This window comes from Condylura cristata, unplaced genomic scaffold (assembly GCF_000260355.1).
Source record: "Condylura cristata isolate star-nosed mole 26May11 unplaced genomic scaffold, ConCri1.0 scaffold00008, whole genome shotgun sequence".
NCBI lineage: Eukaryota > Metazoa > Chordata > Mammalia > Eulipotyphla > Talpidae > Condylura > Condylura cristata.
This window is the reverse complement of record NW_004567109.1, coordinates 13,168,270-13,193,210: the sequence shown is the minus strand read 5'-3', so window position 1 is coordinate 13,193,210 and position 24,941 is coordinate 13,168,270. Positions and strand designations below refer to the sequence as shown.

The 24,941-nt window shown below is 41.6% G+C and overlaps 1 protein-coding gene across 1 annotated transcript; it reads right to left on the bottom strand.

Annotated features, from left to right (window-relative positions):
- FAM76A (family with sequence similarity 76, member A) lies at positions 1 to 18,896 on the bottom strand. The gene is made up of 9 exons (XM_004678677.1): positions 18,717 to 18,896; positions 17,389 to 17,453; positions 14,782 to 14,836; positions 13,881 to 14,033; positions 9,384 to 9,541; positions 8,332 to 8,418; positions 4,003 to 4,138; positions 1,598 to 1,699; positions 1 to 1,042 (listed from the first exon to the last, which is right to left on the bottom strand). The coding sequence occupies exons 1-9, from the start codon at positions 18,795 to 18,797 to the stop codon at positions 956 to 958; spliced, it is 924 nt and encodes a 307-aa protein (XP_004678734.1). The 5' UTR covers positions 18,798 to 18,896; the 3' UTR covers positions 1 to 955.
- Between the last annotated feature and the right edge of the window lie 6,045 nt (positions 18,897 to 24,941).

Sequence of the window (24,941 nt, the reverse complement as noted above, 5' to 3'; positions counted from 1 at the left end):
GCAAGTAAAGGGTACTTTTTAAAAAAGAAGTGAAGTGGCTGGCAGTGTGAGAATTTAAAATCAATCACATAAAACAATTAGGAAAGGGGTGGGGGAGGGAAGTGTCCAGTACAACCTGGACAATCTTTCTGTCCTCACTTAAAAGACAGACTGCTCAAATCTTTGCTACCTCCCTTAAGTATTTTAAATGCTCTTCTCAGAAATCCTCCAAAAGGCACTTAACTCCATACTTATGCACTGAGTTGTTTCACCTTAGTAGTCAGTTTTTAAGACTCCAAGGTAACAAGAAAGAAAAATCTTAATTCTTTTACTAAAAGCTCCAGTAGGACTTTTTTTTAAGAAGCATCACTCTTACAAGAACAAGCCAGGCTGCCATTATTCCTTTATCGAGAAAAAGTTTTTTTTTTTTTAAATAAATAAAACTCTGGCTATACATAGTACAAAGTTCATACATAATATACCTGGAAAAAAACCCAAGAGTATACCCTGAAGCAAAAGGTTTATTGGAGAGACAAAGTCTCTTCCACTGTACCAAGACTTAAGGTGGCAGTTTTGAAAGTTCAGAGGGTGGCAGTGATATGTAATTTATGCCAAACGATTTGCTCATGGGCATGGCAGGATGCAATGATGGACACACAAAAATCTTTCTGCACATAGCACTGAGCAGTGACCACCACATTGAAAAAAAAAAGAGAGAGAGAGAGAGAAAGTAATACTGTGAAAAAGGGGGGGAAGGAAAGAGAAAGGAGAGAGTTTGAAGCCCCAAATACTCAAGCATGCAGTCGTACGTAACACAGTGCAAACCAGGTGTCTCCATTCAGCCACTGCAATCACACGAAGGAGAAATTAGTAAAATAGAGATTTCTTAAGAAAGTTTCAAGTCCCAGAAAACAGCACGGTCGCCAACCTAGCCCAGGAATCCATCTGCTGTAGCTGGGAGCCTCCTTGTGGTCTCTCACGGAGAGGTTATAGCTCCTGACTTCTCAGACTTCTTACTCTTCGACAGGGCAGCTGCCTGCTTTAGAAGCTCTCGGTTTTTGGCCTGTGGGGGGGGGGGGGGGTGTGGAGAGGGAGGAAGAAATACATACCCATGGATAGCAGTTAAAAAGGATATTTTAGCAGTGATAGGATATGTTTTCATGCAGATACTAAGGCAGGCAACATGGAGGATCAGGGAAAAGTGAACAAATTCTTGGAGGCAAAAAACAACAGAAATATCTAGGACTTGGTTCAGGAGTTAGAAGTATTTGCTGGAGGTTAATCAGAGTACTTCAGCCTCCTGGGAAATACAGTTACAAAAGGATGCTTTATGCAACATAAACTATGGTGTGTCTTAATGGGCTGGATAAACAGAATTTATAATTCAGACATCTGGACTCACATCTGGTTTATTAAAAAATTAAAGAACATATTTTAATTTCACTGTTTTTTGGGGGAAAAGATGATGCAACATCCATGAATGAAACAATAAAGACACCCATACCATGAAATAATGTTATTTGTCAAGACTTTGAGAAAAAAGAAATCTAAGAGGGGATCACTTAAAATACTATCTGCTAAATATACCAACGCTACCACATAAGATAAGCAGAGTCACCTGCAATTGTTCTGTTACTTCTTTGTGGGTTTTCTCCATCTGATTCATTTTGGCTCTCATCTGAGATTCTTGGTACTGGAAATCAGCCTTCAGCTCTGTGATCTGAAAGGAAAAAAGGCAGAGTGACCAGAGAAATTTTGGGCAATAAAAATGTTTCAGCAGCAGAGAGCTAAATAGTCTCCAAATCCCAGGTATCCAGGGCTCTCCTAAAGATCTATACCTAACAGCCAAGGAATTCTGTATCCTAGTTTGTTCCTAAATACTTTCTAAAGATTACACAAAATCCTGAAATATTATTTCACATACTTAACTATTAGCAGGTTTTAAAGATTTCATTTACTTTCTAAGTACCAATAATCCTCCAAATATCACCTCCAAATAAATCAATGGTTACAAGACAGAAGTCCCGAGAATAACAGCTGTCATTTATTAAATTTGTACTTTCTTACAGACAAATTGATTACATTACTTAATTCACTCTATGATAACTCTGTAGGAGGCAATATATTCTTCCCATTTTATAATGGGAAAACCAGGGCTTAGAAAGGGTTAAAAGTAATGTGGCCAATATCATATATGTCAGCAAGCAGTAGAACGAGAATTCAAACCTGAGGCCATCATCTATTCACTATACTACTCAAGGTGCACAGAAAAGCGATTATTGAAATCAGAGAAATAAAGTGTGAGTTGAATTTTGAGGTACAAGCAACAATTGGCACATGAAATAAAGAGAAGGGTACCCAAGCAAAGGAAATAGCAGAGACATAACAGTACAAGACAACTGAGAGTTTGCTCAAACGATGGAGGAATGTAAGTGGATGGAAAGAGACAGGAATGCAGCAGAAGCGCCTGTGTGCCAACCCAAGGAGAGTGAGCTCGATGCTGAAAGTTATACGGAAAGTCCACAGTGTCTGTTTTTGCTCCTTTTGAAACCTAACTTTGCAAAGTGTTCACTGTATATCTATTTTGCAAAAATCCTTTCATATGCCATTCTGATCTAATCCATGAAAAAAATCTGTAGGCCTATTTCCCCTGGCAGTTATGTAGAAAGTAGAAAGTATACTGGTCTCTTTCTATGAAGCTCCCTCTTACAGGTAGAAGAATAGTAGTTTCACAAAGACTTGAGTTCATTCCTTTGTTCTGCCATTTACTAGCTGAGTGATTTAGACACGTCATTTAATCTCTTTGGGTCTGTTTCATTAACTGTAAAATTAGGTAGAAATATGATGGCAAGACTGTATGTGATTTTAGTGTTATGTCTTTGTTAGCCCTTCAGAATGAGTCACAGCATAAGACAACATACAGTCTTAAGGAAAAAAACAGAGCTAAGGGAAAGGATTGAACTCTGATAGGAAAAACACAGGAAGCATTTTCATCTATAAAATGATTAACAGTAATTCCTCCTTCAAAGGGTTATTTATGAGAATAAATGAGGCAATATACATAAGGCACTTAGAATTATCAGGCACATAGGATACATTAAATAATTGTGAACTATTAATGTTATTATTAATACTGTAAGGCAAAATGTGATAATTTTTTAGAATCTGGAAAAAACTAAAATAAATAGAAATGAGTTAGAGCAAAGATATAAAGTTTCTATGAAGAGGAAGGATGACCCTTAGACCAAAATAAAATTTCACTGAAGATATCAACATGTTTAAAGAGTGGGTCACTCAGGAAGGGAGTTGTCAGTAATGGAGCCAAATGATGTAAGAGTCACAGAGGAAGGCCTACCTGAGCACTGACCAAGGAGGGGGAGACCTGACCCACATATTTTCAGCATTACTCTTCCATAGATACAGCCATTCCAAAACCAGAGATGGAGGCATCAGGAATTCCAGTTACAGGGGGCCCAATGGACTCTGGTGGAGGACTGTGGGTCCCTGGTGGTGGGTGTGGTGTGGTAACAGACATCTGTGATCCTATACCTCTGAATCATATATAGTGTTGTAACCAATGATGAATCATTTAGAAAAAAAGGAAAATTCCAATTACACGACTACTTCTTCATGTCCCAAGTCAATGCTTGTTCAGCACCTCTGACTACACCTTCCAAGGCAGCTCACGCTGAGACACACTGTAGTCTGCGATAGGCAGATACTGGAGGTGGATACTGCAGTGTTATACGTCATATCTGTGAGTTAGGTTAACACAAGTCCTCCCCTCAGAAGTGGAAGCTCCCTTCAAATGCCATGAAAAATCAACTTTCAAAACCCATTTGACTGAGATAGATTCACCCAGGTAATGCCATGGCATGAGTCTTCCTGGCTGATAGCAAGGTTTGTCCCACGACATCCCAACTTTGTCAAAGCATCAGTGAATGGAAAGTACCTATCAAATACCACTTATCTTACTCTCTGACATCGTTCTGGACTGACAGACATTGACTTTATAAACCATACCTTCTTCTCTTTCTCCAAAATCATTTGATCCTTTTGATGAAGCATCTTCTTCAGAGTAGCCACTTCTTCCTTCAGCTGGGCAATGATGACAAAGTGGTCAGTGCCTGGTGAGTCTAGAGCCAGGTCTGGAGAAAAGCTGAGTGGAAAAAATGGTGGGGGATAAAACCATTGCTTGGGTGGACAGCGATTTTTCTACCTGAGAACACATCATATGCCACTTGACTGCAAGCTCATGAGTAGGAGCAATTACTTTAATCCCCAGCCTCAAGTACAATGCTCAGATTCAAAAGCATGTGCTAAAGTACGCAGGCGAGGTGCTAACCAGATGATGACACCAGCTACAGCCACAGCCCACAGCACTCCTGCGGCATCTTTTCTCTTGGTCAAGACCAATATAAATTGTCTCACAAAAGCCAAGGATACTCTGTTTTAGGTTCATTGAAGATACCCAATTATTTAAGGTTGAAACAATCATAAGTTTTTGTGAACAGACAATTTCCCTAGACTTTGGATTAATTATAAGCACACTAATTTCTCTTTAAAACTCTCCACAGAATTTGTCTTTTTGGTTCTTTGTTCTGCTTCAAAGATGAGGTACAGCTGCTAAGAAGCCTTTTTAAGAATGGCAAAAAGAAGGTTAAATAAATAGGAAGGAGTCAGCTGTCCCTACACTACAACTGGCTGATTGTCACTTTCAATATCAAGAATTCATCTGTGACACTGGAAACAACATCAGGAAACAACAAAGAGATGGCAAGCTACAGAGTCACATCACAACTTTGGCTTTCAACAGATTCCTCCCAATATCTCAGTACTTCATTTTGTCCAAGTACAAAGAAAGCTCATACCTTTTAACTGGGCTCAGCTTCAGGGATCTGTGAAAGCCCTGAGCTTGTATGTATAGTTTTGTATGTGCAATGTACATACAATGGCTGATTTCTAGGATGAGGAGCCATAGCTGTCTGCGCCTGGTCATACATGTCTTAGACCCAACACAAGGAATCACTGCCAAGATGGTCAAATCCTGCCTTTCTCTAGAGATTTCCCAAGGAAGCTTTTCACTTCTCCAAGGGCAATCTTTAATATAAAATACAAACCTGCTTTTCCTAAGAAGAAACTGGAATACGCAGTTGCAACTCCCAGTATCAATACAAAACTAACTCTTGCCGTTGGCTCTTCCCTATATTTTATGCCACATCTAATAAGCAGCATTTCTCCACACAGGGAGAAACTCCAGATAGCACAGTGAATCACTGGACAGACTTTCTCATAGTTACCAAGTCACATTTCTAGAGCTAGAATGGGAAGACACAGTCCATTTAAGAATATTTCCTTCCTTAGTATAAATGAAACATATAAAAAGGGTGTCAGAAGAAGAATGGATCAATGTTTTCATAACTGATAAATATGCAGAATTACTGGATAACCAAAAAATAAAAGCAAAAAATGTTACTGAATTAAAGAAACAAACGTTTCAAAGTGAAAGAAAAGCAAAATAACAAAACATGCATGAGAAAACACTGAAAGGACCTATCACAGTCTCCACTGGTTTCAGTACACCCTGGGAGACTCTTCCCTCATCCTAACAGGATCTACTGAAACCTGTAACTGGAGTAATGAGTGAAATATAGTAACAGACTAATATAAATGACCTCTTGTTCCCAAAGTTCTGAATGCTCCGTTTTAGCTGCTTTTGGGGAAAGGATTCTTCTGATACCAAGAAACTGCTGACAAACCAGTTGTGTCTGTCCCATGCTGGGGCCTGACCTCTACCTTCCGACTAATAAAAATTGCTGGGAATCAAAATAAAAAAAGAAAGCCAGGTGACAAAGGCAGAAAAATCAGATTCAGTCACTTTCCAAGTATCTCCAATGGCAGGGAACTTACTTCTCTAGGAAGTTTCTTACCTCTTAATAAGAAACTGTAATAATAAAAAGTCATGCTCAGGTTGACCCAAACCTGCCACCCTGTCATTCCTATTCAGTGGTCCTGAGTCGGTCCTCAAATGACACACAGAGTAAGTCTAATCTTCCCATCATATTTCAGAGGAAGAATAAAATACAAGGAAAGGAAAAAAAATTCCTTGAGAAGCAGTGAGCCGCAAGGTGTGCCTAGGGAGCCCCTCTGTGGAGCTTGCCTTTCACTGCCAGTGCAGCACCCAAGTATGATCAAGACAGTAAACAAGTATGATCAAAATGTAGCTGGTGTGTTTTCTCAGGAAGAAAAGCTAGAAATGAACCTAGGTTTTCCTCAAATTGAAAAGTTTGTTACATTTTCAACAAACTATAAAATAACAAGAGAGAAGTTGTGAATTTTATGATACTAAAAATAAAAATGCTAAGGCATTGCATAGGTATAAAACCAGTAGAGGAATGGGCTTATTTTAAAAACTATGTAATGAAAAGGACCAGTAATATAAAAGCCCAGCGGGTAAGGAAAATGGAAAAATGCAGCCAAATATGCCTCAGTATTTAAAAAGGAGACTGGCAGTGTAGAGCAGTCAATGGCAATAAGCAACCTGCAGAAGACATGAGGAAATAAAAGCTGAAAGAATAGAGCATACATTTAAAAGTACATGTATATTTGAAACGTGGGAGCAGGAAAGTGGACTGTGACTAATTAAAAACTGGGAGACAGCTACAAAAGATAGTTCAGAAACAAGACTGGTAACATTTTGAACTGAATTCAAAATAAATATTCAGGAATAAAAAAGATTCAGTAAAAAAGTACCATAAAAAAATAGCTTGTCAGATGTTTTGAAAGTGAATGAAAAGTAAGGGGGAAGAGCACAAAAAGGAAAGGGAAAATGTAATTCACCTCGCTGTGTGAATTTTTAAAAGAAAAGCAAACCAGTGGAGAAGACTGTTACGACTGCCCATGCAGGACCACTCAAGTGGAATTTGTATATGCATGAACGTAATTTTTGTGGCAGAAAATTTTTTCCACATTTTCAAGTTATTAGCGGCATTTAAAAAATTATTACGTATACTTCAAGGAAAAAAAGATTTTTAAAGATCTTTCTAGAAGACACAAAAGACCATGTACCTAAGTAAGATAAGTATCCTACTTGGGGAGAACAATCATTGCTCATAACTGGATGCCAAAAAAACATGCTAAATAGAAAGCTTAAGTTTTTGGCTTGGGTCATAAATAGCACAAACAAGGTGATGAGTCTAAAGGCTGCAGTCTTTAGTTTCGGCCTTTATAAAGCAGGGTATTCTGAAAGGTTCATCCCTGAAGTAGTTTTTGCAGGATTATGCACACAGGCCGAGGTATTGGGACAACCTGTGTTTACAACTTTTTCAGAATGGCAGGACTGGCTGCTCAGTAATGCTGATCAGAAAGGTATTTGATATGGTACCTTCCCCCAGGGAACCTGAATATCTAAATTAAGCATTTCCAGAAGTTCAATTCAAGAAGTTTAAAATCAATGATACTAGTTCCTAAAAAGACACCTTGCTGAGTCTGAAATCAAGTTAACGAAAATGTGAACAGTAAAGAGTCAACTCCACAGATGCTTTGTACTCCCCTAAACAAACAAAATTCCTTTCGAAAACCTATATGCTGCTCTGGTCCCATATCCACCATTGGCTGGGAGGGAGAACCGAGAATGGGAGTTTTCAGAATGGAGATGATTCCAAGGATTTTAGGGAAGAGTGTGTCAGGTAGTCTCACTTCAGGATGCCCGGGCCTGGAGGAACAGGAAAATGGTTGGCCCCAAGACTCTGTTGGGAAGCAGCCCACTGCACCAACACGGATGGGGCACTCTGGATATTAGGACAAAGCAGCTCGTAAGAGGAAGCGTCGCTGAGAAGAAGAGAGGAAAGCGAGGAATAAAAATGTGCATTTAAGACAGGCTTAAAATGAAACAAAAATTATTTAAATGCATCTCATTCTTTCCTGATCCAGTGACTGCATTGGGCTAGCTTATGAATGCTAAAAAAGCATGAGTTACCCCTCTGGCGGAGAAATTCTGCCTTAACTCCAACCTGTCTCTGTGCTGTCTCTCCAGACTGACTCCTGCCCTGCCTGCCCTACAGGCATCCAGCAGCTGACTTCTAAATTAGTGAGGGAGTTATTTGTAGACTGAAGAATTCAATTGCTATTAAATTCAGTTGTATGTTCTTGTCTTTTAATGACAAGATTAGATTTACAAACAAATATCAATACTGCCTGTTTATAAGCTATAAAGTGGCTAGTGTAATAGCTCTAAGAGGTTCACTGACCATCACAAACTAACTCCAAGACACACTCTAAAATGTTTCCCTGTTTCAGGAACTGTGTACACACTTCAAACAGAAGCACTCACACATAATCTAATTGGCTTACCTGTCTCCATTGGTTGTGATAGACTCAAACTTGGATTTTTTCTTTGGGATTTCATTTTGAATCGAAGACGTAGAGAGTGTTTTCTGGCTTTTAATGGCAAAAATAGAGAGACACACATTAGACATCAAAGATTAATAAAATATCACAGTACAAGTATATCAAATGGGATTAATATAATATTTAGCTCTCTGATACAACAAGAGCTAATGGTTCTTCAATTGTAAAAACCCACCAAAATGTTGATTTCACAGATCCTGGATGTATGGGGAGCTCATTTCTATAACTTCCCAAGATTCCTGATCTTAATTATTACCTGCTTACTAGTAACTAAGAGAAAGGTCAACAAAACTTCAATCGGTAGTTAATTATTACTACTGCTTCTCATGCCTGTATCTTGACATCAGTTTCCACTGCATATTCTTGGAGAACAGCTCTGAATTCTTATCAGAGTCTCTGGCCCACAATAATCTATGCTACATGAACAAACAAAATCATAATGGTAATACTAATTGAGTACGGTTAATGTTCATTTGACAGATGAAAGAATTTGCCCAAGACCCCACACAGAGAGCCTGGCAGAGTCAGGACCCATTCCAGAGTCAGAACTCCATAACCATTAAAGATACTCTGGAAGGAAGGAAGACAACAAGGAAAGGCTGTCGTTTTGATTGGATACCATCAAAACAAACTTAACATTATCTAACCACAAGTGCACCAAAAGCTTTATCTCTGAGAAAGTGAAATGTCCAGTCTTCAGGGAGAGAACCCCTCTTCTAAAGGAGGAGAACGTGACATGTGAATGCGAAGCCAGCCCCACTGCCTTTCAGACATGATACAAACCAAGAGAGCAAATCCTGACAGCTCATGGAAGTCTCTCTGGCCCTTGAAAGGTAGACAAATTATAAAATATGACAAAGGTGACTCCTCTGAGAGATTAGTAACTAGAGAAAAAAAGACAGGAAAGTTTGTAACAAACGGTTATCTTCCATGGCTAGCTGTGTATTCCATGTGAGTAAGTGCCTCTACTTCTATTCTCATCTTCTGGGGACTACCTGTTATAATGGCTGCCGCCACTCAGCCGACTATACTGCTCCTTCTCCTGATGGCTGGCCCGGGAAGAGCTGCTCAGGTGTTTCCTCTGCTCTTTGGTCTTCTGAAGGACCCGTTTATATGAAAGTGTGCACAGCCAGCACAGCAATTTTCCATCTACCTGAAAGACAAGGAAATAATGATAAAGAGGAGGGAATGTAGTTAAGTTCAGTGGCGGAGAACTTTGGTATTAGGACCTAGAACCTCTAGGTTAAGTCTCATCTCTGCAATTTACGAGTTGTGTGACCTCGGGCAAGTTATTTGAACTCTCTCAGGCTCACCTTCTTAATCCAAAAAATAAGGGATAACAGTACCTACTTCAGAGGCTGTTGCACAGATTTATTGATATAATGTAAGAAAAGCTCAGTAGCTGGGCACAAAAAAAAGTTGCTTAATAAATATGTTCTGCTGATTTTATATCATTTTGTTTTGTTTTTTCTTCACCATAACAATACAGACCAGAACAAAGTTCCCACAAGAATTTCTAAAGACACAAATATCTCCATGGTACTCATTAAGGAAAATTCAGCAGGGAGAGGAGAGATGAAATATAAAATGTATACTTGTTACAGTACCTTATAAATGCCTTACAAAATAAAAGTCTCCACTTTTTGTTCAAATAGAAAAAAATGTACCCAGAAAAAGACTGATGGCTAATAGCTTTCTGGGCCCCAGCCCCTGGTAATGGCCCACCATGTCACTCGTGTTAGAAAGAGTTGATTCTGGGCCCTCCCTGGTGGCATAGCAGATTAAAGCCCAGCACTAAGAAGCCAGTTCCTGGCCCTGGAGGAGAGACCCATTTAATGTGGCAGACCTCTCCTGACCCACCTGCTGCTCCCCTCAGCAGTGTAATTCATCAGTCAACCTGTTCTGCTCCCCACTCTGTCTCTGGTGAATCTTCTCACTGCCCCTGCACCTCTGGCCTATACCCCAGTTCTGTATGCATAAATGAACACATCTTTAAAAAAGAAAAGAAAAGAAAGAGTTGATTCCTTTGGGCAGAAGAAGCCCTGCACCAGGGAGCAGGGTTCTGGGCTAGGAAAGCAGAAAGGGGCTTCTGCAAGCCTCTGAAGCTGGGGCACCTCTATGTAACACTCAAGTAGCAAAATCACTGGGGGGCAGCCTGTTGCAGGTGGCAGGGAGCAGAGCTGTTTAAAATTACTCAAGTTGGAGAAGAATTGTGCTGCTATTTTATAGAATTCTAGTGTTCAAATCTTATTCCTGAAATTACATCTTGTGACCTATCTAGAACATAGGTAGGACATCATTTATCTAATGCAGTTTTTAACTTGTTAGCAAAAGCCTCTTTGCTTAATGCGCCCTCAGTCCATAAGTCTAAATCCATCTCTCTCTTTCCAACTACTCTACTGCTTCCATCCATTTTAAGTTGCCTTTTAAAATGTGATCATAATTTTTGAAGTAATATTTAATTTAATTGAAGTAACATTGTTGCTGGTCCTTACCTTTCACCGTAAGTCACCCAAATGATCTCACTACTTCCTCTCTTATAAACTATTTTTACATAGCTGCCAGACAGGGGTTCTTAGATGTAAGTCTGGGCTGCTTGCAGTGCTATGTCCCAACCCGTTGCGTCACCAGGGCGGGCCAATTCAGGGACTTTTTATATCTGGTGTTTCTTTGTGGAATCTTCGCCCTTCAGTTTCTTACTGCTGCTTCCTTCCCATCATTTTAGTTTCACTTCAATATTATCTCCTCAGATGTCCTCCTGACTATCCAGTCTAAACTGGCCGCTCTCTACTATACATTCCATTTCTTTATAGCACTTATACCTAAAATTTGTATTTACTTATTTCCGTCTGTGTTCTCATCCCATAAGAATATACTAATAGGAGGACAGTGTTTGATATACAGGCATTTATTGTTTCTTAGTGAATGTATAAATTTTGAAACCAAACTTGGATCTGGTTCTTTCATGGTTCTGGGATATGGCTTTAGAGACTGACTTTAAAACACTCTGGAAGACCTCACCCAGGAGAGTTTTCACTGAAAAAAGGTTTGAAAATAAGGCAACTCTAACAAGAGAGAACCAGCACTGAACATAAAAATTGAACACCAAGGACCTCTCTGGTGGCACAGGGGTTTAAGTCTCAGTGTTATCAAACTATCGCCAGCCACTGAAGCATGAGTTCAACCCCTGGCCAGGGAACTGACTCACATGGTGCAGCAGACCTCTCCTGTCTCGCCGGCTGCTCCTCTCAGCAGTGTATTTCAGTCGATCTGCCTGTTCTGCTCCCTACTCTGTCTCTGGGGAGTCCTCTCACCCCACTGCATCTTGGGCCTATATCCCAGCTCTTGTATACATAAATAAATTTTAAAAACCTTTAAAAATTTGAACACCAAACCATAGGACCCTATTTCAGAGCTCACCTTCAAAACTAAACTTTAAAAGTATAAAGTTGCCCTCTGAGAACTGAGTGACCATAGTGAAATAACCATAGATAACACTGATTTAGTACTTACCATGGACCATATTCCTTTCAAAGGATTTCACACAAAAACTCTGAACCTTCATAATAATGATGAGGTCTAATCAGCCTCATTTACAGAAGCACTGAGAGATTTACTTGCCTAAAGTCACACCAAAATTTTAAATCAGGCATTCTGAGTCCATATCACTCAACCTCAGTCCTTAAGCTCAGCCTTCCTAAAGTTTATGAACATGTCACTATGGATGCCTAAAAATATCCAAACTCTTAACATAGGATGGTAACTAAGAAGGTACAAAATAAATTAATTATAGTCTAATAATAATATAGATAGCACTTGTTGAGTTATATTATGTCCTAGGTTCAAAATGAAATATTTTACATACCTATCACAATTAAATCTCCCTACGTTACTGTGAAGTAGCTGCTGTTATTCCCTTTGGAAAGATGATGAAATTAGGGGCCCTCCCTAGTGGCGCAAAAGGTTAAAGTGCAGTGCTATGAAGGTATCCACAGCCACTGCAGCCTAAGTTCGATCCCCGGGCAGGAAGGTGACCCACATGGTGCGGCAGACCTCTCCGGACTTGCCTGCTGCTCCCCTCAGCAGTGTATTTCAGTATATCTCCCTGTTCTGCTCCCCGCTCTGTCTCTGGTGAATCCTCTCACCCTTCTATACATACCTCTGGCCTGTACCCCAGTTCTGTATGCATAAATAAATAAATCTTCAAAAAAAAGAAAGGTGATGAAATTGATGCATAACAAAGGTAAATAACTTGCTCAGGATCAGTCTGCTAGCCCAGGAGTAGGATGGGACCTAGGTCTATGGGGCTACAAAATTTTGCTCCAACTATTATTATATGCTACCTCTTGATTACTAGTTCAAGCTTCCCCATATCTTGATTCATGGTAAGAGGTGCCATTTGGCAGATAGGAGTATCCTGGTCTTTGGAAATGTATATTTTCCCACTGTAAATTGATGAATTTGGTTAGTTAAAGTCAGTTCTTAAAAGCCTACGCACTAAATAAGTTTCTGTACTGCATTCTTCCATTCAAAAAGTTTTACTAGCACAAGGGAGTGTGGTGATGGCACACGGGTGAACTGGTGGTGGAAATTCTATGGGAGCTACACCTGAGAAAAGAGAACAAGCATTGTAAGAAATAATTTAAAAAAAATTTTCTGAGCACCTACCATATGCCAGCCACTGGAAATATAGTAGAGAATAATATAGATAAAGATCCAAATCGTGGGGAGGGCAAACATGTAAACAAATGAATAATATCTCATGTTACATGCTGTGAAGACAATAAAAAGGGTAATATGATAGAGTGACTGAGAGGATACCAAGAGGTTTCTGTGAGGAGGTGGCGTCTGTGCTGAGACCTAACACGAGGAACGATTTGCAATACTCTGGCGAAGGGTATGTCAGGTAAACAGACAGTCAGTGCACAGGTGGGAAAGAGGCTGGTGTGTATGAAGGACAAAAGGTGGTTAGCTCAGCTGGAATAAGGTGAGAGGTGGGCGTGTGACAGAAGAGGACACTGAAAGTCAGGGAAGGGAAAGGTCTTGCAGGCCATGCAAGGAATTATTCTGAGAGTAACTAGAAGCCACTGGAAGCTTTAAACAGGCCAGATCTAAGCCATTTGGATGCTATGGAGGTACCATTAGTCCACATAAAGCCTGTCATTATCTTGTGACCTTTAACTTCAACAGAAACATTTAAAGAGTTAAGACTTTATCTTGTTTAAGTCACAATTTCTCCTTTACAGTGTTCTATAGAAATCTGCCCATTACACTTCACTTAAAAGGGATACTGAACATTATAATTCAGATTCTTATGAAATACAAATTCATAAAATATTAGACTATAGTGGTCCCCATATATTAAAATTAAGAAATTATAAAGGTTGACCATCTTTAAGGTCAATAAGAGAACTAGGAGATTAAAAAAACTTTTACACAACGAGTCTACCTTAATTTCTCTGAAAGAAAGAAAAACACAGAGATTGATTTACCTTCTTTCTATCATCTTTCCTGTCAAATGCACACTGCTGCTTGCACTGCTCACAAGAATATGGTGGGCCATACTTCTTCTCTGAATTTGTGCAGCGCTGACATTTGTTGCCAATAAATGCAGCGATTATGTTGCAATACTGACAAGGTTTAGGCTTAAAGAGAAAAAAAGCATCAAGTAAATATATCATAAAATACCAGTATAATTTTAATAGCAATTATTCCTATTATGAAGTTCATTAGTCATGATAAAAATGTTTCCCAACTTCATAAGTTCATTTTTATACTTATTAAAGGAAGCCCAATTCCTAATATACATGCCTATTTCTTTTAATTTTTTATTACTAAATGTTTATTTTCTTACATCATTGTTCATCTTATTGCTTTTAAACTAAACAATAAAAACATATTAGCATATATTTCTATGAGAAAATCAGCTGAACTTTGGAGAAACCAGCAAGTGTTTCCAAATTTGTGAAAAGGCCTCTCTGCCAGTACCAGTGTATAAAAATGTTGGAAGAGTGGCTGCAAGGATTCTGAACCCTAACACTGAGAGAAAAAAAAGAAAAGCATTAAAATGAATAGTCAACTGTTATCAAACAAAGAAGACAAGTCACAGAATTCATTTTCCTCCTCCTCTTTACAGATTGGTTGCTGAAGCCTTTTGAGGAAAATTATTATCATAATTCTGCCATAGAGACTACAAACACAGAATTCCTTAGCACTAAGTATCGCTAAGTCTGAAAGCTAAAACACTAAATTTTTCTGAAAAAGTTTTTCCACCTAACTAGTTCTTCTAATAAAAAAATAACAACAATACTGTAATTCTATTAGTGGTCTATAGACTGTAAGGTTCTAAGAGACCTAACTATTCATTGTTAGGTACAGAGAAATTCTACTTACCGTCCCATATAACTGTACATTTTGAGCACATTTCTTGCATATTGTATTGGTTTTACTGTTAAGGAAGAGAGACAAGGATTTTATAAGAAAAAAAGTTTTTTTAAAGAATATTTGAGGCCCTCCCTGGTAGTGCAGCGGGTTAAAGCACTGCACTGAGAAGCTAAAGCCACTTCCGCATGAGTTCGATCCCTGCCTGCCCCGGAGGTGACCACATGGCGCGGCAGACCTCTCCTCACCCGCCGGCTGCTTCCCTCAGCAGTGTACTTCGTCGATCTGCCTGTTCTGCTCCCCACTCCCCCACTCTGTCTCTGGTGAAGCCTCTCGCTGCCCCTGAGTTCTCTGGCCTGTACCCCAATTCTGTATGTACAAATAAATAAATCTTTAAAAAAAAAAAAAAAGAATATTTGAATATCTGACTCCTCCACATTGTTTTTATTATTATTTTTTAAAGATGTATTTATTTATGCATACAAGAACTGGAGTACAGGCCAGAGGTGCAGAAGATGAAAAGATTCACCAGAGACAGAGTGGGGAGCAAAACAAGCAGATATACTTAAATAACTGTTGAGGGGAGCAGTGAATGAGTAGTGAGTGAGACAGCTCCCTGACCGGGGTTAGAACTGGTGCTGCAGTGGCTTTGGAGAGCTTCATAGTGCTGTGCTCCAACCTCTTGCGCCACCAGGGTGGGCCAGAATATGCTTATTGTTAAGTGCCCAAGTGAAATATAGCCTGAATACTTGGTTAACTGAAGGTCAATATGTGGCCATTATCCTTTTAATTATTTTTTGAATATTAATTGTATAGACTCATATAACCCAGGTTTTGGTTAAAATGGAAAGTGAGCTATTTCTGATTGTGACTTTTCCAAGTATCACTAAGTAAAATTACTAGATATAGAGAGGAGCTCCAAAAGAATATTGTTATACCAAAATGGACTAGCAGAAAAGAAATTATTCTCCTCATTCCAGCTGAATGGTTAAGAAATTTGAAAGGCCCTCCCTGTTGGTGCAATGGGTTAAAGCACATTATGAAGGGAGCTGCAGCTGCTTAAGCACCAGTTCAATCCCCAGCCAAGGAGGTGACCCACATGGTGTGGAGACCTCTCCTGTCTTGCCAGCTGCTCCTCTCAGCAGTGTACTTTGTCAGTCTGCCTGTTCTACTACACACTCTGTCTCTGATGAATCTTCTCACCACTCCTGCACCTCTGGCCTGTATCCCAAATAAATAAAATCTTTAAAAAAAAAAAAAAAGCGGTCCTTCCTGGTGGCACAACGGGTTAAAGCGCAACACTGCAAGCTAGCTGCAGCTGCGTCAGTGTGAGTTTGATCTTTAAAAAAAAAAAATTATACATATAAAAAAAATTTGAAGTTAGGAAAGGAATAAAGTTAATGTGTTTGCAATGTAAACTCAGAGATTCTATTCATGTAGAACCTACTCTAGTCTACACTCTCCTCTGTCAGCAACAGCACATGAAAATCCCAGGGGTAACAGATGTTATGACCAAATATTGTGTCAATATTTCCTTGAAAATAAGTACTGAAAAAAAAGTCCTTTGTTTCCTGAGAATTCAATGGTCATAACAATTCAAAATGCCTGAACTGATAAACTGTTTTGGGGAACAAATTTGTTTCCCGAATAAAATAAAAGTAGTAATGTTCACTATTTTGGTAAGCCTTTAGGCTTACATAGATGCACAGTGTTTGTAAAACTCATTGAATGATATACTTAAGATTTTAGTATTTCACTATGTGCAAATTTTTCCTCTTAAAAATAAAGAACTATAAAATATTAAACTCTATTTAGTGTTGAATTATATAGGAACAAGCATACTGATGTCCACATTTTAAACTATATCAAAACAAGGTGGATTAAATACACTGATGAATATAGAAAGATAGATGTGAGTATCATAAATTGTAGAATTCTAGTAGTGGATGTCTATTATCTCTTTCAACTTTTTTGTTCAAAAACATATATATTAATTATAGTTAAAATTAAAGCTGACTTAAAATTGGGCTTTTAGGTCTATGTGAGATCCCTACATTACTTAAGGCAGTATCACTTACAATTGCAATTCCACAAAGGTTGAACTTAATAAACCACTTTGCTGAAAAATCCCCCTCTGAAAAGATGTGTTCACTCGCACCAGTTTTTTTTCCCACACACTTAAAGATGAAATTCACACAAACAAGTGTAAAGACAAGAGAGTTTCAAATATGACTAGGGCTAACAAACCCTTTATCAGGATTGCCACATTTCCAAAAGTGTCTTCGCTTAAAAGTCTTCAAAGTTCTGTATATAAACATACTGAGAATATTAAGTTCATGTTTAATTGCGGTGGGATTGATTTCTTAATATTCAAAAGTTCAAAACCATAATATAAAATGATGGCGATGAAAAACAAGTAACTTAACAAATGTAATCAATGGATACGGAGGGAACAATGCTCACTTTATACCAATCAGTATGTTACAATAGGAAACTGCGAAATCTGTATGAAATGCAATTGACTATAGATCTATATTTTACATGTAACTGATTACAGATCCAGCACAAATTAAGAGGAAAAAGCCCATCAACATCTTTCAAGGTCAACGAAAATGGTACCTCTCCTGCTGGTACTCAGTCCTACAGTAGGTGCACTTCACAACTGGGTGAGCAATGCGACATTCCTGAAATGAAAGACAATGAAATTCTGAAAAGGCAGTCAGAAACGGAAACAACTTCCAGCAGGGACCTGGGTACTGTTCCCAGCATAACCATGGTGCTTGAGTAGATTACTTCGTTTCTGGACCTAACTTTTCCCTCTGTCACACTGTCATCACTCCGCTACACTGACATGGGAAATCAGTAAGAATTTAGATGAAACTAGTTATAATGTGTAAAACAAAACTTGTATGAATAAACCTCAGATTGGAAATGGGAAACTGGGTTCTAATCCAGATGTTGCCACTGTCACTGTCAGCCAGCTCACTTGTGGAGTGTGCCGGATTAAAGTAATTGCTTCCATGGATAAAACTTCCTTTAAATATGTTTAATTTAGCTGAGTAAATTTATATCTATTTGGGTTAACATACATACCAATACATTAGACATGTACATATGTACACTTTTAGGCCGAAAAGAGCACTTGTGTTCTCTCATACCTGGTAAACAAAGAGGGATAAAGACATGCCATTCGAGGAAATAGTCATATATACAATTATGAGTTCGCCATATCAGAGAACAAGCTCTGGATTATCTGGGGCTATCTCAACGTCACTCTCCAGCTGGCTTGGTGACTTGACTGTCGCCTCACAGCCCCTCTATTCATTTAAACAGACGAAACAGGACGAAGCATTGAACACGAAAAAGAGAACTTGAACTCCAGGGGTAAAAAAAAAAATGTTGATCAGCAGCTATTTAGGGCGAGGACCAAAGGTCGCCAACTGGATGCTGAAAAACCATCCTTTGGCTTCCGGCGCTTGATTGTGGGGCTAGTGTTAAAAGCCTCCAACTGCCTGAAAAGTGCCTGCGAGACGCTCCTCCCAGGCAGCGCCCAACTCCGGAGTTCTGTTCCAGGCGGGGCAGGGGCTACCCCAGCCTACAACCAGACGGTCACCGGCGGCTCTGGAGGCAGACCAAGAGGGTAGGGGCTCCGGCGCGTCCGCTCCAGGGCTGGCAGGGGCCCTCCGTCCCCTCCCCCGACCTTACGGGGTCCGAGAACAATCCCCCATGGTTGCTAAGCACCCGGACACGCCGGCCGCGGGGGCCTCAAGACAGCCCCCGACTCCCTCACGTGCCCCGCCGGCTCCCAATGAGGCAGTACAGCTCCTCAGCTAGGCGGACCTGCCACGCCCTGCCCCGGGGACCCCACCGGGCGTCCCAGCAGAATCGGGTACTCCGGGCCGCGCCTCCAGCGTCCCAGTTCCCGGCCTCCGCCCCAGCCCGCGCACCTTGCACAGCTGCTGCCCCTGAGACAGCGCCTCGAAGGGGAAGCGCTGGTGGCACTTGGTGCAGGCGTAGAGCGCCGCCATGTCCGGCCAGGGCCGTGCGACCGCCCCACCGGCCCGGCCCGCCGCTTTATCTGACAGTCTGAGGCACAACCAGGAGGCAGCGGAGGCGGCAGGCTGCGGGCTGCGACAGGCGGGAGGGCGGGCGAGTGCGAGAGGACCTGGGCGGGCGCAGAGGTGCCAGCTGCTGTTCACTGGATTATTCCGACGCCCATCAAGCACGAAAGGGCGGAACCCAGTGCTTCTGATGACTCTGATTCGCTCTGGACTAGAGTACGACACTTGTGACGCGCGCGCCTGGGTTATGTAAAGCGCAGTCACGCGGGGGCGCCACTGGGAGGAAAGGTCTCCCGCCCCGGACCTCGGAAGCGCTCAGGCTCCTCCCACCTTCGCTCTTTGTTCCCGCCCTCGCTCCGCCTCTCCCCGGCCGCTGTCTCGCGATAACTCCACCGAGTTGTGATGTTTTGGTTTCCATGGCGTTGCCCCCTGGGAGAGGGAGGGACGCGATTAGGCAGAGTGCCACGCATTGTTGAACTAGAAGTCGGCCACCACCCTTAACCTGTGATGGGGATTTTGTAAGAGCCCCCTCCATCATGGAGGCTGGAGAGGGCCCAACAGCCCACTCTCTTGAGGAGAGGACTCTTGGAGGGGTGCTCTCTGTCCCGGACCTTGAAGAGCAGGTGAGGGAGACTTGAAGGTCCTTGTCTGAGAGAAAGTGGGAAGCCCCTGAGTGAGCACCCCGACGTTGTAGAAGGGGAGTGCTGAAGTGATGACAGCCCCTCCAGAAAGGAGAAGACGGTACTAAGGCCAGGCCTCCACCCTCAAGAGTCCTTGGTCCCTCGAGGCCCCAAGGGGTGCAGTGGGCCAGAGACCTGCTTCCTGCTGCGTACTGTCCAGTGCATCCACCGCTTCTCTTTGCAGCCTCCACCTGACCTTTCCTAGCTAGGCCTGAGCGCAGGAAGGCAAGTCACACCCTCTCCTCCGCCTCTCTTCAGGGTGCAGATAGGGGTTGTCCAAGTAATTAGGAACTTCTTGAGGCTTTGGCAGAGCTTCCTGCATTGCTGACCTTTCCAAGTTTCTCCCTGTAGTTGCTCTTGAGTTTAGGTTTTGTCTCTACCAGCCACTTACATGATACTAGCTGCAGTTATGCCTCAAAGTGCATTTTTTTTTTTTTACAACTGAGGGTGCACCTATGGCTTCTAGATACCTGCACCACCCCTCCTCAATTTACTGTTTAAAATGCAAACCCAACCCCTCCTTGTGGGTTTGCTCTAAAATGTATCTTAAAGTTTCAAACTCTGAAGTCAGAAAACTAAGGTTAAAAATCTCTGGTCCACATCTACTAGCTATGTAACCTAGAACTCAGTGCTTCACTGCATTTCTCTCAATGACTGTGCTCAGAGCCTCATTTCTTCAGTTGTACAATTGGGTGGTTATGAGGATGGAAAACAGTACATGTGGGGCATAGGGACATTGCTTAGAGGATAAGAGATTTAACTTCGGAGTGGTGGAGTGTTAAAAATCTCTGCTAGGCCCTCCCTGGTGGCATACCAGGTTAAAGCACAGCACTAAGAAGCTAAAGCCACTTCAGCATGAGTTCGATCCCTGCCTGCCCCGGAGGTGACCACATGGTGTGGCAGACCTCTTCTGACCCGTCCGTCCGCTGCTCCCCTCAGCAGTGTGCTTCGACCATCTGCCTGTTCTGCTCCCCGCTCTGTCTCTGGTGAATCCTCTCACCGCCCCTGCACCTCTGGCTTGTACCCCAGTTCTGTATGCATAAATAAATAAATCTTTTTTTAAAAATCTCTGCTAATAGAGGTAATAATTGCACAAAGTTGTGAATGTACTGCTATTGGTTTAAAGAAAAAAAAAAAAAACGCAGCCTTAGGAGCCAGTCTGCCAGGTATGAATCTCAGTTTGGTCACTTAGAAGCTGTATGGCTTTGGACACATTTAAAGCAAACAAGAAACAGCACCTGAAACTTGGTGCACTAGGTAAATGTTAGTTATTAGAAGAAGAAACTGCATTTATTTTAGGGGGATGTAGATACCTGGATCATGTAAACACAGCCTCCCTTCTGCTCATGCACCCTATACCGGGGTAAGGGACTCTCTGTTTCTACTGCCTCTAGCTCTGATCTCTACTTGTTTTACATTTGCAGTTGCCTGTTGTTTTGTCCATCATACGATGGCATTATGGAATGGAAGGGTCTTATCAGGGTCCTCTGTATTCTCTTCACCCAGTGCAAGATTAATTAACCCATAATTTATCAAGTCTTTATTGAATATTTACTATGTGCCAGGTGCTGGCCTAGGCACTGGGGATCGGCTGTGTGAAACACACATGATCCTTGCCCTTGTAAAGCCAACAGTCTCCTTGCAAGGACAGCCAAGTAGCAAGGACTGTGAGTGAGAAGACATGCTGTAGGAAGAGAGGAACAAACTGGGGCAGGAAAGAAAGTAGGGGGAGCCAGTAGGGTGGAGAAGTTCAGGGGAAAGTTTCCTGAGGAGGTGCCAAGACCCTAAAGAACTGGCCATATGACTTAGCCAAGAATGTTGTGAACAGAGGGAAAGGTGAAGACCTTCAGCTGGAATATAGCTTGGTGTGTTCAAGAAATAGAGGAGAGAGCCCAGTACAGCTGGGGCTTAGCTGGACAGAGAGTGGAGAGCAGCAAGGATCTCCTGGCCAGGGATCAAACTCAGGCTGCACTGGCATGAAATACACTTTCAGTGTTACGCATTTCTTTTCTGTATAGTCTCTTCCTCCTGGATCTTAGGCAGCAGCAATGGGGTGTACCCCTGAGGGAACAGTAGGAAAAGAGAATATTATAGTGGTATTGTTCATAGTAGTTAAAGAAAGGGGGGGAAATGAGATAACTATTGGCAGAATAATGGATGCATAAATTGCGCTATGTGTAGAATATCATTGAAACTTACAGAAGGGAGACTTTGCTGTACCTGGGTCAGCCACTCAGAGTGTCATCACTTGTTCCTTCGTCACAGTTTCCATAAAGTCACAGTAAGACTCTATGTAGGTTCAGAGTAGAGATGGGGGAGTTGATAAAATTAAAACTGACGTCGATTGAAGGTAGGAATTCTTGTTCCACAAACTCAGAAATAGACCACTTGGGTTTAATTTTTTTAAGTTAATTATTTTTCCAGCTGCTTTGAGATATAATTGACATAACTGAGGTTAAGGTCTATGTTACTTAATCAGTACACATGCATTGAACATCTAGTATCAAGTAGATACTAGAGGGTGGGAGGGTGGGACGTGTATGACCAAGTCCCTGCCTTGTGGAGCTTCCGTTGGCGGGCAGGGGAGACAGGAGACATGCATCTAGGCATGAGTATTACATAATTTCAGGTGATGCTCATGCTCTGATTGAAAGATAAATCAGGGAAGAGGGACAGAGAATGATGGGAGAGGCTTTAGACTCCATATAATGGTCAGTGAAGACGTCCTTACGGCGATGGCATGTGAGCATGGACCTAAATGAAATGAAGGCATTGAGCCGGGACACTCTGCAGAGGTATTTCAGGTGATAGAGGGAACAGTGGTGCAAAGGGCCTGAGGCTACAAGCTCTGGGCAGATGGACATAGGTGAGTAACAGTCAGACCACCGTGGCTGGCCTGGAGGACTAAAAAGGAGAGAGGATTGGGGAGGGGGTCAGCAGTCGAGTCCTCTCGGTCTTTATGGCCCTTGATAAGGAGTTTGGGTTCTTTTCTGAGGGTTATGGGAAATCATCAAAAGGTTTTCAGCTGGAATGTTGTCTGGTTCACATTAAAAAAAAATTAAGATTTATTTATGCATGCAAGAACTTGGGCACAGGCCATAGGTGCGGGGTTATGTGTGTGAGAGAAGATTCACAAAAGACAAGAGTGGGCAACAGAACAGGCAGGTTGCCTGAAATTCACTGCTGAGGGGAGCAGCAGGGAGACAGGAGAGGTCTGCCCCACCACACCTTGTGGGTCAGCTCCTTGGCTGGGGATCTGCTCATGCTGCAGTGGCTGCAGACAGCTTCACAATGCTGTGCAGTGCTTGCGCCACCAGGGAGGGCCCTGGCCCACGTTTTAAAAGGACGCTCTGGCTGATGCATGAAAAATAAAAAGATGGGAATGGAAACAGGGAGAGGAGTTAGAGGACCAGAAGAAAGGGTGCCTGGGATGAGGGAACTTTAACCCATTTTAATTACACAATTCAGGGGCATGAAATACATTCTCAATGTTATGCAACTATTGCCACTATGTACATCCACCCTTCTGTATCTATATCCAGAACATTTCATTCTCCCAGGGATAAACTCTGTATCCTTTTAAGCAATCACTTCCCAATTCCCCATCGCTCTAACCTTTATCCTACTCTCTGTTGCTATGAATTTGCCTATTCTGGATTCTTCAGATAAGTGGAATCATATGAAACTTTGTGTCTGACTTATTTCACATAGCATGTTTTCAAAGTTTATCCATGTAATGTCGTTCCTTTTATGGCTGAATAATAGTTCATATTATTAATCTCTATATCCAGCTTGTTTATCTATTCATTTATTTTTTTTAATTATTACTAAAGTTTATCTATTCATCTATTAATGAACATTTAAATTTCTTCCACCTTTCAGCTATTGTGAATAATACTGCTATGAACATCAGTGTTCACCTATCTGTTGAGTCCTTGTTTTCAATTCTTCAAGCCTATACCTAGGAGCAGAATTGCTGTATCATACGGGAATTCCACGTTTAGCACTTTGAGGAAACTGTTTGCCACAGTGGCTGCACCATTTTACATTCACATGAGCAGTGTATAAAGGTTCTAAGTTCTCCTTCCAAATAGTTCCTTCCAATGTTAGTTGTTCCACGGTCTGTACGTTGAAGGGAATTTACTGGAGTTTAGTTCCACGGTCTGTACGTTGAAGGGAATTTACTGGAGTTTAATTTGCAGGAAAAGGTTAAAGATACCTCTCTTCTTTTTTTTTTAAATTAATTTATTTATTCATACAGAACTGGGGTACAAGCCAGAGGTGGAAGGGCAGTGAGAGGCTTCACCAGAGCAATGGGGCACAGAACAGGCAGATGGACGAAGCACACTGCTGAGGGGAGCAGCGGGCGGGCCAGGAGAGTTCTGCCGTGCCATGTGGGTCAGCTCCCGGGCCAGGGATCGAACTCTCACTGAAGCAGCTGCAGGTAGCTTGCAGTGCTATGTCCTAACCCATCACACCACCAGGAAGGGCCAATACCTTTCTTCTATCTCTCCATTCATCCTGAGTAATCTCATCTAGTTCTTACCTTTTCTACCACTAATGACTTTGAAATTTGCCTCCAGCTTGACCTCCACCCTGAACTTGACATCTTCCCAGAACTTGACATCTCTTTTGGGATCCAGGAAGTATCTCAAACTTGACAGAAATGTCCACCTCCCTTTCCAGCCCTCTCCCTTTTAGTTAATGACAGTTCCATTATTTCCCGGTGGTTTGGGTCAAAAACTTTGATGTCATCCTTGAGTCTTCTCTCTTGCATCTCTCACATCTGATCTATCGGTAAATGTCATTGGCTTATTTCAAAATATCAGGTATCCCTCACTGCTTGAGTCAGAAACTAAAAAGATGCAAATAAAATTTTTGGAATAGCCATCAGTATCTGAGCCCTTACTAACCTGTGTTTTAGAGGACCCTGCATATCACAAACATCACATAGCATGTGAGTACCTCTGTCACTAAGGATTGAATGAAGCTCAGTACTTGCACAACATAGTCCATAATCATGAACGTCTGCTCCAGGGCTAGCAGCGTTTAGGTCCCAGGGAGTTCTTCTAAAATCTCTTGCTCTATGCCCCGTGGAGGCTGTGTTGATTTCTATAAAGATTTGCAGGTTGTGTCACTGCCAACATCAGAGGCAGACATTACTTCAGAGCCTGGGGAAGACTGAGATGGAAAAGTTTAGGTAAGAGAAACAACTAATTAATTGACTTGCCAAATTCCTCCTCTCTGATAGTATGAATGTATGAACTATTTAAAAAATATATTTAGTTATGGAAACAGAACTGGGGGGGGTACAGGCCAGAAGGACAGGGCAGTGAGAGAATTCACCTGAGACAGAGTGGGGAGCAGAACAGGCCGACTGACGAAGTACACTGCTGAGGGGAGCAGCGGGCGGGTCAGGAGAGGTCTGCCG